Source organism: Ooceraea biroi, chromosome 7 (genome assembly GCF_003672135.1).
Source record: "Ooceraea biroi isolate clonal line C1 chromosome 7, Obir_v5.4, whole genome shotgun sequence".
NCBI classification, from domain to species: Eukaryota; Metazoa; Arthropoda; class Insecta; order Hymenoptera; family Formicidae; genus Ooceraea; species Ooceraea biroi.
Genome location: NC_039512.1, coordinates 16373866 through 16389947, shown reverse-complemented (window position 1 = coordinate 16389947; position 16082 = coordinate 16373866). Strand labels below are relative to the sequence as shown.

The 16082-nt window shown below is 41.3% G+C and overlaps 1 protein-coding gene across 1 annotated transcript in view; it reads right to left on the bottom strand.

Annotated features, from left to right (window-relative positions):
* Nucleotides 1–1000: 1000 nt before the first annotated feature.
* LOC105282808 (DE-cadherin) overlaps nucleotides 1001–16082 on the bottom strand; it is a 123242-nt gene continuing 108160 nt past the window's right edge. Inside the window, 17 exon segments of the mRNA XM_011345047.3 lie at nucleotides 1001–4915; nucleotides 5069–5256; nucleotides 5335–5487; nucleotides 5577–5916; nucleotides 6012–6227; nucleotides 6307–6530; nucleotides 6601–7945; nucleotides 8029–8118; nucleotides 8121–8209; nucleotides 8301–8880; nucleotides 8982–9252; nucleotides 9369–9670; nucleotides 10026–10214; nucleotides 10676–10699; nucleotides 11312–11550; nucleotides 12086–12221; nucleotides 15568–15641. Coding sequence (XP_011343349.2) covers nucleotides 5114–5256; nucleotides 5335–5487; nucleotides 5577–5916; nucleotides 6012–6227; nucleotides 6307–6530; nucleotides 6601–7945; nucleotides 8029–8118; nucleotides 8121–8209; nucleotides 8301–8880; nucleotides 8982–9252; nucleotides 9369–9670; nucleotides 10026–10214; nucleotides 10676–10699; nucleotides 11312–11550; nucleotides 12086–12221; nucleotides 15568–15641 — 4415 coding nt within the window. The 3' untranslated portion in view covers nucleotides 1001–4915; nucleotides 5069–5113.

Here is a 16082-nt window from a genome sequence, read left to right as displayed (position 1 = left end):
ATACATTACTGGTCCCTTACTCCAACGCGCGCGCATTACAACATCTCTATAGATACAATCACTATCCCAGAGAGATAATGCAAGCTCTGCGCCGGCGTTGAACCTTTCGTTCCACAAGTAGTCCTAAGATTGTCTTTTGCGCGATCTCAGTGTAGAGAAGTTGAGGCCACTTGGGAAATCACAAGTGGTACATCGTTCAAGGATATATTTACAGCGCATGTATTTCTTTACAATTTTATATAATTTCGGCCTTACTACCTCGAGGCCATCACACATTTTGCAAAATGTATATACCTTGTAATTCGCAAACTGGATCGATGAAATTGCAGATTATATGATTACAACTGATCGAAAATGAATGTTAAATATTTATCTAGTAAATTGTAAATTAGTAAATTGTGCAATCTTAATATGGTCTTTAGTGACAGTTTCACGTCATTTTGTATTACTTGCGTCATGCCCGTGACATGTATAGTCACACACATACACACGCGCGTCTATATATGCTATATCTATATATACACACGCACGAAATTGGTGCATACGACCCTGACACTTAAAGGCTTCCGACTAATTTGTTAACGAGGAACACAGCAGGATGTGAAGTCTTAGAGATTACTTTACCAATTAGGAATATTATTACATTATTTGATTGAATGCTACATTTAATTTTGTTTAGTTTTGTAAGATTATTGACAACTCGAATTAAGATAACGATGTGAATAAATGTAATTAATTGCTACATCTAATTTTTTTAAACGACATTCATCGTTATTTTTTAAGCAACGATCTTTGTTGCAAATATTATATTCAGTCGGTGCAGAAGTTTTGCCGATTTTACCATTTTTCTTTATTGAAATGAAAAGTCGGTATTACTGCTATATAGGATAAATCGATCATAAATCAATCGATTCATCAGCAAGAACTTATACACGGACCTAATATATTACGTCAAATTTTAGTATATATCGAGACAATTAAAATAAGCAACAAGATATGTATATATTCGAATTTCACTTTATTACTACAAAAAAAGAAATTACACATAGTTTTCTCGAGCTAAAGGTGGATCGAAGATAAAGGATAGTGGTGCGCTCATATGCGTTGCCGTCGATTATCACATATTAAATGGTTCGCAATAGTTCTTACATTTCTAAATAATGTACAAGCCTGTGTATACGCGCGCGCATTACGTTTATGCCTCTGTTATATCGTCGTATCTATTTATTTGCTCTTTTTCATAGTATGATTTTCCTTAGAGTGCGTTAGAGTTAAGACATAAATACGCGTTAAAACCCGATGAATATTTATTTATCAAGATCTCGCACGTCAAAGTGTATCCATAATCTTCCTCTATCACTTAAAGGCAGTGTTGAGTGAACATTTATCAACAGCATTTACGAACTCTTTATGTTTTATGATCTATCACGATAAAAATGACGTTATTGATTTATTTCATTTTTGTGAATAAGAATAGAAAAAATGACAATTATACATATGGAATGATAAAGCCTTTTACAGTAGTATGAAATGAAATGGTAATTAGAAAGTTAATTAATATGGACAAATGTTTTCGAGGGGTTTTTTCGTGTGAAATAAAGATTTTTTAAATATGAATAAAATGGAAACGATACCTTGAATTCATGAAAAATGAAGTAATAAACTTTTCATGCTTCTATATATGTAATGAGCTAATCTCGTTAATAAAATAATAAAGGGGAGTCGAGCGATTGTTGTACGCCCAACCGACAGGTTAAACCTATTACAGTAATTATACATTAAATTTTACCAACTTTATCATATACAAGTTTTATACTAAATAACATCTTTCTACGACGCTTGCCACTTATTGCCTTAATGGGGATAAAGATATAAATTTCAACGAGTAATAAATCTCATTAATTTATATAAATAGGACTGCATTACGGATTTATTATATCCATATTCTGTCCTAATCATTGTTCCAATAATTCAATGGCAAGCGTCTAAGTAGCTCGTGAACATTCATAAGAGAAAATGTCTGAAAATCCTCTCCTCTTGAGATCACATGCATCCGTCTAAGTTGTAATTCTTTTTACGTATGATGCACGTTATATGCGTTGAATTTCACGATATGTATTAAAACTACGCGGTACGTTGAGTTCCTTTCAACAGCCGATTTTCAAAAAGCAAATGTTGGTGTTGTTTTTGGTACTTTTATGCATTTATGGATAATGTATATATGAATACTTTAGTATTCATTGACAGTAATCACTTTTGCATATTTTATGTATAGGAACGTAATTTAACGTCTCTCAATTATTTCCACGGAATTTTGTAAAATATTAAAAACAATTACCGAAAATCTGCTGTATGAGTACAGAATACATGCGTCGAAGCGATGTTTAATTTCTTAATGGAATCTCAATGAATATTAAAATATTCGCTCTTTTGTTCTTTGAATAAAGTATAATAAAAAAAAGTAATTTTGAAGAGTTAATGATGTTTTACGAGACATCTCTCTCTCTCTCTCTCTCAACGTAACCACCTGCAGACAATACATACACATATCATTATAATTCTCTCGTCTACAAGCTTAAAAATAAGGATATCCATGTATACATACGTAAATACTTGTCAACCACACGAAGATACAGAAATAAGGGTTTAATTTTATGGAAATGTCCGATTCTCGACGAAGAATAGGAGCAAACACTTCCGCGACGAGGTCGATCGGAATCGATCGTTCCGGAATTATTTGCGAATGTCACGTGAATGATCTTATCAGTAAGAATTACATATCCGCATGAAAAATAAAGAAAAGGATTAATCTCTCAAGCGCGCTATGGCACTCGATCTTCATGCGTCGATTCATCGCTCGCTCTTCTATATCCGATCATAGTATATGGAATACTCGGTTCTGCTTATACAATGATAAAGTCCTATTGACGGAACAATGTTACGGACAAACTTTCGACGAGAACAATTAATTCTCTCTCTTTCTCTCGGTATCATGAGAAATATACACGTATAAAGGGTGTGTGTCTGTGTGTATGCGCGTGTGTGTGTGTATGTAAATGATGACATGTATCGAAATAACAATACGTACGTAATATTGTAATACGTACGTGTCTGATAACACAGATGATTTTCATAGACATACATACGCTCGCGGCGTCATAAAATCATTTACATTTCCTTTCTCTCACTCTCATCCATATATATAATATAATTATTAAAATACTATATAAATTAAATAAAAGAGTAAAGCTACCTATTTCCTCTTTTATTTGCACTATCCTTTTTATCTTCCGTAAGAATCGTTTTCGTATCCTCTTACAGCTACACCATTGAACGCTTAGCGCATTAGCTCTATCATCTTTCCTTCTTATTTAATATAAGATATATGTATATATCTTTATATATATATATATATATTCTTTTTGTATAATGTATGTATAAAAAATAGTCTGGAAACCTCATAACGTGGTGATTGCCAAATTCAAGAACATAAATCAGCGATCGATAAAAATTATACTCTCGTTATAGACCGTTGATTGCAAAACTGCGGTGTATTATTATTAACGCTTTATGAACTGGCTTATTATTGGACTGCAGCCTCCCTTTCGCTGCTGGAATGCATGTAACATTAAGAGATAATGAACGCGTCTGCATAGGTAAGGTGGTCATCTCTTGAACGTGGCAGTCAACGTGGCTTTTTTACGACATTACTCAGGTTTCCCTAGACGGCGAGTTCTAAAGTCAGTCACATAGCATTTCGTCGCTATTACGCAATGTTAAAAAAAGATATTAACAAAATAGGCAGTAGCTCTTTCCCTTTCGCTCTATCTCGATGAATAAACAATTTGAAAATCTGCTTAATACTTCGCCAACTTGATTAATGCATGTATGTGTATAGCGACACGTATAAAAAAGAAAGACTTACGTATATACTACCTTAGCCGTGCGTAATTTATTTACACGAGAGATGATTCTATCTAGAAAAGCCTCTAATAATTTTAGAGGGCCAAAAAAAGGATTTAAATAAAAAAAGGCAGAAGAGGTGCGTGTTAGCTTCAGCTTGCAATTTGATTTTTATTTTGAGAACCTTAACAAAATCTGAAGGATCTTCTCTATATGTCATTTTGTGTTACACATTGATCACTATCCATCAGTAATAATAAATTATTTCGATCATGAACGGAACGGTCGACGAAGTGTTAAGCCTTTACGCAATACAACATTTACGCCGCGGGATATGAAGTTTAGTTTAACTTAAACCACAAATGATCGCTTATACTATAGTTTGTCATATCGTAGTACATCATAATAATACGTGAGTAATCATTCGAATAGAAAAAAAAAAGATATCGCGTGTGTCTAGAACTGTCGATTGTCCAACATACTCGTCGAAATGCAACGAGAACACTGAATGATAATCCAGAGTTTTTTTAACGTCCATTACTCTCGCGCAACGTACAAGTGAACGCACTATTCTCTCTCGTCCCACTTATGCACACATATATCACTCCTAGTGTAAAAGTATAACATAACACGCTAAGTTTCACCGACACGATATAAAAATTCATTTAAGAATCAGTATATGAGACACGCATCACTCTCGCGAGGTGTGCGAAATTTATGTAGCGTCCGTACGGTCACTCACGATCACTGCGAAGTTTATTCCGTCTACTATAATAAATCACGCTTGCAATTACACGTATCGTAACGGCAGGACCGCGTAATGCTCTCCACGACCTCCCTCGTTGCACTAGATCAAATGACGAATGAGACCAGACAAGTCGATTTTAAGTACAGTAGAGCCTCGTTTCTTTCCCGTCGCTGGAAGCTCGAAGCTGCGAGAACGCACGGATGTGTACACTCGTATCTCTGGTCTAATGGATCAGCTGAATACGAATTAGGGTGAATCTGCAAACTGTGTGCGTCTTCTTACAATAATAATAATAATAATAATAATTTGATCGTGAGGATTATGTGTATTATAAAATTTTAATATTATTAAGAATTCTTCAGATAAATTATTCTCGCGTTATTTTAATCGTATCAAAATGTATTTTAATCCTGTTACCTGCATTACAATTTTGCGCCTACAAAGTTTTTCGGTTTAAGAAACTCAACACCAGCTTTCGCTCTCTCGTTCACCGACTCCGTCGCTCTCCTCGTCGCTTGGATCTTCCCCATACATATCCGCCAATTTTCTGAATCTTGGTCCAAAGTTAGATAGATAATTGAATTTGAGATCTCCATCGTCGGTACCTGCGAACGAGAGAAAAATGCGATGAAATATATACACGTACACTTTGATACGAGTCGGATATTTACGCAGATACTAACAAGAAGCTAACGATGACAGATCGCCTTCCGAATTGCCCTCCCCTTCGTAAGCGTAATGTCTTACGTCGTCAAATGGATTTGTGTCTGGATCCTTGTCGCAGCTTTCTTTCTTACCATCCAGGAAACCGCAGATGTCCGGCACTTCATCATTCGCTTTAAATAAAATTCCACTCTTAGTCTTCGATAACGTACACTTGGACGCAAAAGCGAATCTATAAAAATCTTAGCAATATTTATCGTACCTCTACCCTGTAGGCCAACAGGAGCTATCTTAGAGTCGAGAGGCGGTGCATCGTAGATAGCTCTCAGCACGTTCAGATCATATCCCGTATCAACCTCGCCGCCTCCTTCATCCTCATAATTAATTATGTTTTCCCTAATATCATCCATATCCTTGTACAAGTCGTCTGTCTTTCTTCTGTGCACGACCACTGCCACAAGCAGTATCAGCAGTATCAACACGCACACCAGTATAGCCACTATAAAGTTTGTATCGATGCCGAATGAGACGGCCTTCGCCATGCCGTGATTGCAGCCGGGATCTACATTTTTGTACAACGCCGGCATACCCAAGTTGTACGTCTAAAACGGAATGAGAAAAATAACTTCATCGTATTCGTAATCTCAATTTTTCGATCTTTTGTTTGCGTGTGTATTAATATTCTCGTTACACCTACATTTCCATTAATTGTCATATTTCGTATACAGCCAACGAATCCCTTGTCGGTTGGTTTGTGATTCCACTCGAAGTTCGATGCCAAATACCCTAAATTCGTCACCGTCCCACCGACCTGCATCGGGCTATTGACATTTAAAAATTCATTGGTTCCTTGCGGCGCGGTGAGACTTAAGCAAGCAGATATGCCGCAATTGTCCACCTTCAACTCTATCGTCTGAAATGAACAAACGCGGTGAGATATTTCCGCTATTAATGTTTAAACTAATAAAATAACGTTTAACAAGAATTCTTACAGTTTTTGTCCATAGAACGTCTACTCTGTGACTCTTGCCGTCCGTCAACTTAATTTGCCTGTGATCTAGCCTTACGGTTCCTGTCCCGTAGTCGACGTACAGCACGGCGTAGCCGTTCTGCAATTCTAGCGCCATAAAATCTTGAACCCCAAGTTTGGGACTGTAAGTCATAGGGCCGAAGTAGAACACAAGAGCGTTGTCCACGTGCGGCGTTAACTCCAATCCTGCGATATAATCAATATATTATAAGTAAAACAATAGAAACATAAAGACAGACGTTTTGTTAACACCCACCTAGATGCGAATCGTCGCAGGCTTGACCAAGCGACGGCATGACGGCCCATCCGTCCCCGTGGAAGCCAATGCCCAATAGTTCGCATCTCGGACCTTCTAAACCAGGTGGACACTCGCATCGTTGTGCGAGAGGAGTCCCGCCGTTCAAGCAGGTGGTGATGGGTTCTGCCACGTGACACGTGCATTGCGGATCCACGACCGCTCTAACGCCGACGAACGAGCTGGTGTTTGTGTACACGGCGTACGGCACGGTGCTGGCGTTCAGGAAACTGCGGCACGAGCTGTTGCAATGTACCTGCTCGAACAAGCACTCGTCGATATTCACTAATAAAATGTCCGCCTTCATCTCCCGCTCGATCTCTTTCGAATGTTGCGCTATGATGGTGTTTAGCTTCTCCGGGGCGTAATAGGGACTGCCATGCGCCGAGAAACGGACGTCCAGTAAGCTCTTATTGTTGTAATGCGGTGAATGCAGCACCGTGAACACGTCGACATTCTCGATGGACGTGTTCAGCATAGATGCCAGCTTCTCCTGGAATATCTCCTTCTTGCTGACGCCAGATTCGTCCGGCTCTACAAACTGTTCCGCCGTGATTCCGTAGAATCGTACAGAGCCGGATCTGTCCACAGCTTCTTCCGGAAGTTCCTTAACGGTGACGTTCACGTACGCGTGTACTCGATGTGGCTTAACGTAAAGGCCTTTCTCAGAGACGACGAATTTCAACACAAAAGTGTCGTTTGACGTGCCCGACAGCAACGTGATCATGCCGGTGCTCTTGTTCAGACGGAATCCGTCGTGAGGGGAAGCCCAGTCGAACGATTTATCCGGTAAATCCCAATCGTCCGGATCGTTGACGTAAACGCGTCCGATCTCCGTGTCAGGGGCCTCTCCTCTGTAATTGTAAACGAATATAGAACTCGAGCCCTCCTGCATGGCGTTGTCGTTCTCGTCGCCTATGATCACAGTGAGCGTCGAGGTGCCCGTCATAGGCGGCACACCGCTGTCCGTGATTGCAATCGGTATGTCGTAGCTCTTTCGCTCCTCGCGGTCGAACACTACCCGCGCATACAGATTGGTCTCGCGAATATCGAACTTGGACCTGATCTCGTCGTCCGCGGTATCGTCTATCCGGAATTCGAACGGCGGCCCGTTCTCGTCAGAGTCGTAATCCCGTGCCTTGAGCTCGGTTATCTTGCCGTGCGGTTTATTTTCGCCCCAGATGACAGGATATGGCATATCGAGAAAGGGTGCGTTGTCGTTTATGTCTATGAGAGTGATATTAACCATCACCAGCTCCCGCAGGGCCGTAGACGAGCCGTCCTCGTCTCTCGCCATCACGATGACCTACAGAGAGCAGTAAAAAGATATGAGCAAAGAGGAATGAATATCGTAAAGCGTCAGCGTGACAAACATGTCCGTGAACTTACGGTCCACATTGAATAACCGTTCGGTGGATCCCGGTCCAATGGCTTTTTCAATCTCATACAACCAGATTTGTCGATTCCTATCAAGGTTGCTGATCTTCTTTCACGATAAAATAGGTGATATGTTGATCGGCACTTCTGTCTTCGATATCTGGGTCGTAAGCCACCACAGTGGTGATACATCCTAAATGGACAATTATAAATAGTTAGAAATTCTCATTAGAAATATATAATTAATTAATTTTAGATTAAAAAAAAGTCTATCGCATTATTACCGTCCACCAGTTTTTCTTCCTCTATCGTCGGATTTTTATTAAAATCTTCGAACACGGGCGGATTGTCGTTGACGTTTTCGATAAAAATCTCTACTTGCGCCGTGTCATTAAATACACCGTCGAAAGCTCTTACAGTCAAATTATACTTGGTGATCTTTTCGTAATCCAGCGGCTTGTTCACGCGAATCTTCCCCGTCGTGCCTTCAATGTAAAAACTATCATCGGTATTTCCTGATATGATGCTGTACGTGACAGGACTCGCTGTATCGGAATCAACGGCCTTGACTTCAGTCACGGGCGCGTTGATGTTCGCGTTTTCGTAAATCGAATTATGGGTGTAGACTTTTTGGGTGAAGCGAGGCGGATTGTCGTTCTTGTCTGCGATCTCTATTCGAAACACCTGTTGCCCCTTATTGTGCTCGCCAGTTTTGAACAAAGCGCTCGGCGAATTGTCCATTGCTATTACTTTAACGTTGTACGTGTCTTCGACCTCTCTATCGAACGTTACTAATGTCGTGATATTGCCAGTTTGAGGGTCGATGGCGAAGAGGTCCTTGAAGTTGTCCAACGCGTAACTCACCTATCAGGAAATAAAGAGAAATCGGCAAGATGTAATGAAACCCTGAGACGCTGTAAAGCAGAAGATACCATTTACATAAATTAAATTAAATATCACTATACCTGATTGTTAGCGGAAGTTCCATCGGCATCGATGGCCCGCACCTGCATCACGGGAACACCTCGTGGTTCGTTTTCTAGTACGCTTCCTTTCTTGATATCGCGAAAGACTGGAATGTTGTCATTTACGTCGAGAACTTCGATATCGACCACCGTTTCGGCGGCCAACTGATACTTATTTTGTACTCGTACTATTAACGAATATTGCGTGTTACTCTCGTAATTAAGGTGTTGCGAGAGCTTGATATCTGCTACGTCCTTATTGGATTCTAATCTAATGAGCGTGAAATAAAATGGTTCAGTAAATTGCAGTCGAGACTCACGTATCGCGTACGTTTCATTCCGCGTGTTGCGTGAAGAAAAGAAGCAGTAGTCGCTATTCACACTTACCTAAAAGTGTTCTTCTTGTTGGTCTGCTCCGTTCTGCCAGTAACGAGCTCGAAGAGTAGATACGAATTGTCCGAATTGCTGGAGTTTTCGATATTGGAAACTGCTTTTAAACGGACAATACTGCCATCAAAGTCGCTAAAATTCTCCTGAAGTTTAATTGGCTCCGCTGGTCTCGGTAGAAAAGCAGGCGCCTTCTTGTGTGATTCCACAACTCGTATGTCAAGATCAATGACGCTGGACTTTGGGTGTTCGCCAAGATCCTCGGCAGTGGCAGTCATGCTGAATTTATAATCCGGATTGCGCTACGCAAATTGATCAACGATCGTGATATAGGAGATTCATCTGATTAATTAAATAAATATAGGAGAAGCTCGAGTTTACTCGGAAAAATCGTTAGAGGGGAATATCATTTTCAATAAATAGAAAAAAATATATTAAATCTGCTGCAATTTATTAATTTCATAGTCAACTTTATTTGAACGAAGTGCACATCTACGCGATGAAGTTCGTCGATGAATAACGATGGAAATTCGAACAACGGTAAAGGGAAAATTGCCTACTCTATCGCTGTTTGAGCTACCGAGAAAGTGTTACAAGGGGGAGCATTATAAAACAGAATAGTATTACCCTCTTAATATAGACCCCTCTTTTACTTACGTCTATAACTTTGCTGAGAAATATGACACCGGTTTCGCGGTCGATCCGAAAGTACACAGCATCATCGAACTTCTTAGGTGACAGGCTATATCGTACGACGGAATTGTTACCGTCGTCGATATCGGTGGCGGAAACCCTCATGACCTCACGGCCAACCGGTAAATCTTGCGGCACAGATTCCGTATATGCCTGCGTAACAAGCCGAAATGCATTAAACGGGGAATCATTATCTCACGATACGCGCACATGATCGCGCTTAGCGTGTTGCATTCCATGCAATTTTGTATGCGTCGTGCTCTCACAGTGCATTATCATACCTAAAGCATCGCATACAATTATCATGCATAATTCTTTAACAACAAGGGCAGAAAGGAAGATAGAGAATATAATTCGCCATATCGAACGTGTCACCGCGATTATTATTAAGCAATAAAAATTTCTGCTCTTCATACAACATTTGTATTTTGCTCAAAATTTCGGTCAAATCTAAAAACATTTTTTCTCGAGCAAAAAACACACACACACACATAATCTCGTTCGATGCATAAAATACGATCCGCTTTGTGAAATATGTAAATCATAAAACCGCAAAAAGAACGACGCTCATGACATTTTTTTTGTAACATTCGCACCGCAAATTCAAGACCAACCTTCCACACGTATCCACGGAAGACCTGGGATTGAAATGAAACAAAAAATTCAAGCAGAATTTGTTAGTAGTGATAATAGCGATATGTTAATCTGTGAAAAAGGGAAATTTACGATGAAAATATGAGATTCATGATATAATTTCTGAGCTGTGGCTAATTTATTTAAAATCAATTATGCACGAGAAATGTGCAGAATAGAATGAAACTAACATAATAGATCCAACTTAATATTCCGTCCATTTTCAGGTGTATTCGTGCACTTGGAGATATATCACATGAAAATTTCTTATGCATACATAGCACGCGAATTACACACTTAAACCACCCATTTCTTCTTTTGCCAAAGCTATCTTGCACCAATGATGGTCTCAGTTAAGGAAATATTGAAAAGCATCAATTCTTCATTACGTGGTAATGAAAAGGAGTCGTCGGTCTGTTGGGCTTTGGTACAACTTTTCCTGCTACAAACCGGCTATTACATCCACGTAATTGCCGCGTATGTATAATTCAGACGCGAATTCCGTACCGCATGCACCCGGATAGATACCTTTGTAGATAAGCGAATTGTAAAGGATGGCTCGATCGATCCATCAACGTGTTAACGAGTGAGTAACTCGTTAATAGCGCAAAACTCACCACTTTGTCGAAGACGGGCTCATTGTCGTTGACGTCTTCGATGGTGACCTTAAATGTGCACACGTCATCCAACTGTGGCTTGCCATTGTCAGTTGCCAACACCGTAAGATAGGCCTCTTTCTCCCTGGCGGGCTCATCCCTGTCGAGCATCTGAGTCGTCCTGATGAGACCCGTCTTATTGTTGATCTCGAATTTTAGCTTCTCATCGGGAAAAGTCACGAAACTGTACGTGATAGTACCTGAAAGCGCAGAATCACGCAGCGACGTCACAGTGTTCCTGATGCTGTTCATCGCGATTACGAAGAAATCCGCGCGCATTCGTGCCTTATGAAAATGTGAATTAATAGGCAGCGAGGTATTTCAGTTTATCTGAAACACGTGCGGTTTCCGTTCTTTCTATTGTACCGCGCCCCGTGTGTTAATTAAATCATGATTAATTAAGTTAATTAAATTGAGAGTTATTAGGACTAATTAAAAATTATTAAAAATAATGTCACGGAACGCGCGTGCCTTCGACTTTGTCCGCTCGTCCCGATTCACGACGTACGATAAAGACTCTGGAGGTCATGAAACAATAACTTGAATAATTTTATTTGGCCAGATTGTCGACAATAAAATTATTCAAGTTGTTTATCCAGTACTGGCGACTATAAGTTTTTACTACTTCGTGAAAAAATCATCATGTGATGCTTTTTACTTTTCTGCTACGTGTATAATTAATCGCGACACGTGACACAGTATATGCTAGAAGATCTCGCGGCTGCGATACAATACCTCCTTCCTCCGGTGGATCTCTGTCTTCGGCGTGCACCTGAATCACCACCGTGCCAGGGGACTCCTCCTCCTTCACCACGGGCGCGTAATTCGAGCAATTGGAGAACACCGGCTTGTGGTTGTGATTTTCATCGAGCTGAAAGCACAAGAGAAACGGACGGCTATTAGTGCGGGCGTTAGTTGGCACGGGCCGAAGGAGATGTCCGCGGGATTAATCGGTAAACTTGGTGCTGCGCGCGCGCGCAGGGGGGGAAGACTTCAGAACAAGGCGCTCGATAAATCAAAGCGCTCCTCATAAACCGGGCGCCATTAATCATGGCTCGGACCCCAGCGGTCTATTATGTCGCGCTTCCCCCATAAAAGATCCAACGGCTCGGGAAAAGCTCGAAATACAAAGAGACTGAGAGAGAAAGAACGTGGAAAAAAACCGGGCGCCGTTTTATACCTAGACACTTTGTAATAATCATGCACGTTGGCTGGATCTGGAACGTGTGGCAAGGTCGGTAAAGTTCTACGGCTTTGCGCGAACATTACGCGGTCCGTTGCGTCTCGGTAGAGAGCTGTATATACTCATAAATTATGGCAGCAATCCTCGTACACCCCCGCGTTACCATTTCATCGCGATTACGATCGATCCAGTGGCGTTTAGCATACGTAATGCACGATCGATCGACGTCGCGTTTAACTTTTGAACTATACGGCAGTACAATGACAATTATCGTCGCGTTAAGATTCATGATCGCGGCACCAGACTCCGTTTCGATGATCCACTTGTCCGTTTGAATTCAGGTCCTCGTTTGATCCGGCCGCTCGTCCGCGGATCTTCAGCCGATTCGCCCTTAGGTGCGGTAACGGTTACGTGGGCTCATAATCGCCACATCGTCGCCTCCCTCTGCTCTCCCTAGGCGCGCTCATAGTTAGACCGTTATCTCCGATGTAATTAAATGGTCGCGGCATTAATATTCATTACTATTTTCCGTCCCACGAGACAACGATATTCCCGGGCAAACAGCATTCGGTAAGAAATATAATCCGCTCGCTCGCTGCGCGTGCTTGCTGGCGCAGCGAGGCACGGTCTCGGCGTCTGACAAACCGCTTAGAATTTCGCGCAGCACATTGCCCGGCTCGTGTGCAGCCTCGCGCTATCTCGATACAGCGCCTCGTTCCCCGTGCTTTCCGGCCCCATTAACGATGAACAAGTTAGCCGCGTTTTAGCATATTAAGCCCGTTATGCTATCCGCGACTGATGCATGCTGATGCGGCTCGCTCGAAGGAGGATCCCGGATCGACTCGGATTTGCGAGTGCCTTAATCGTCGGACGATCATCTCGCGGTACAGGGGATCTCGCCCTTGAGAGAAGGAGCTCTCGGGCAAGAGGGAGGGTGCGCGCGAATTACCGTACACCGCGTCGCCAAACCGCTACCTCGCCGAGAGAGAAACAGCGAGGCGAGTGCGCGATTGCGTTAATTACCAGAGTTCCATTTAACGGCGGTGCAGGCACGATACTTGAGTGAATCCGCGGCGGCGGTCGTAAAACGGACGAGAGAACTGGCATCTTTATACATGGTATCCGGATGAATGGCTCGACCTCTCATGAGAAACTTGCTACCGAATTTGCAGGCAGCGATAAACGTCGCGCGGTCGCGCGTGCTACCCGTCTGTTAATTAATATTGAAAGCGAAGGAGCTTCCGTAACTTGTGAATCACTGCGACATCTTTGCGCAACGGCTATACCATGCGCGAAAGACTAACGATCCTCGCCGCGACTATCATTTGCGATTCACAGTGTGGACTTAAGGACCAGGCAGAAATTTATAACTCCTTAAAGGGGCCGAGTATTAAGCGTTACTCTATTAACGCGGTATCTACGAGAGAGCTCTGTGTTTCATTACCGGGTCGTGAAAGAAATGTACACCGCTGGAACGTCTTATTTTTTCAGTTTGTGCGTTTTTTAATATTCGTCTGCGGTGATTCAAGTTCCGCGAGTGAACTCGTAAGATATTTTGCATTAAAAGTCGGAAATCGTGACCAATTAAGCTGCCATAACATTTAAAACAGCCAATGTTTAATATGAATAAATAAATAAATACCGTCTGTTATTTTGTAGCGAATGAATTTTAAAAGTGAAACGAATTTTTGATGTTTATACTAACCAGTGAACCGAAAGAGCTTTATTAATATAAATCGTTTGATAATATTTTTTTGTCACGGCTCATTTTTTCAATATTATAAATAATTTTAGCTTTATTCCATTACATTAATTACAGCTAACAATATGAAAAATATAGTTTAATTTAATCATAGATACGTATAGTATTTTTAATTTTTAATGACCATTGTAGCTGTAGGATTTAATTACTAAAGAAGAGAGATGTAATTATCAAGGTATTAAAAATGCAGTTGCACGACGTTATGAATGAGAAAATTTGATGTCTTCTGCAGAATTCTTGAAATTGCCGAAACAATTTTTATTTATACGCGTATCAATTCAGGTTCTCTTATTCAGCCATCATTTGTCGCGATCCTCTTCAATGAATTCTCATTTTCGTGCGCGATGTCTATAGTTCTCCGCAATTCCTAAATATACCATGCTCTGCCGAGCGAACTTCGGCGTAACGTCAACGATTTACGAGCGATTCGTAAGCAAGTCTCACAATCAGGAACCGCCAACGAAGCACTTCCCGCCAAAGTGTCTCGCACTGTGAACGTACAGCTATTCGTCGAATTACGAGTGATTTCGCCCGTCTGCAAGGAATTATTTATGCATGAAGGTCGATCGGGACGGTTACGCTTGCCGTCGTCGCCGGATTGGCGAAACGATTCCGTATCGGAGATTCATATTTTAACAGCAACGAAAAAATGCCCACGGACCGCCGCGCCGTCATGTCTTCACGTATTTATGCGGACGACGCAACCGTTCTGACACATTCAATTTAAAGCAAAATCGTTCCATTCGCATTAGTTTAATCTAATGTTTCGTTGTTATCTTTGGGAGCGATTCAAAGAAGCTCTCCTGCTGGAGACAGAGTTTACTTTGGATTTTTACTGGCGTTTCTCTTTCGCGTTACGAGAGCGAATTTAATATACTTGGAGAACAATCCAGGATTATGTTATAACGTAAAAACGTTTTTACGTAAGAAAGCAAAGCGTGGTTTAAACCATTAAATCCGCCGCTTCGGTCACCACTTCTTCATGAGGTATTCAACGAGCGGCGAGGAATTCGGCTCCTCATCACGTTGGGAGGCGACCGTTGACACGCGCGGTAAATATTTAACTGCTCGCGCGCGTATCGGAGACAGAGGGAGGAAGAAATCCATTATCTATATGCTGGAAAGATGGTTTATACGGATCTACCTCGGGGTAGATCATCCCGGATACCAGGGTGGTAAAAGGAAGCGAGCTTGATGTCTGAGACAGAAGGAAGGGGAGCGGCGGGCACGGGGATGAGAAATCGAATCAAGAGCGAATCGAGAAGCACTCACCGGTAATTCCTCCTCGCCCAGGAACTGTGATCTCGCGTCCAGGTGTCTCGAGTGCCTCAATCTCGTTGCAGTCGCTGTAACATAAAGAAGGAACGGGGAATGATGATATCGCCCATTTAGGATATTGCGCTTGATAGGCGCGGATCGTATCTGAGACTTCGTTCGTGTTCAGAAATAACGCGTTACACGCGACACCGTTTTACCCGCGAGAGGAATTTCACGGTAAATCAGAATAAATGCGAGCTCCTCTTACTCGTTGCGTGCTGGATATGACAGTGGGTAAAGAGAAGTCGAATATCGCGACGCATATTTCATTTTGTGCAAAATACGTTAGACTGTTCATTTAATTTAATATTACTGACAATAGTAATTTAATTTTTGGAAATATATATTTAATAAATAAAGAGAATAGATATGAAGAAATGGAAACATTTTAATTTCATTTTTTGTTCCCGTCCTTTGTATCTGAAAATGTTAATTTTAAAAGTTATATATTATAATAAATTAAATATTCC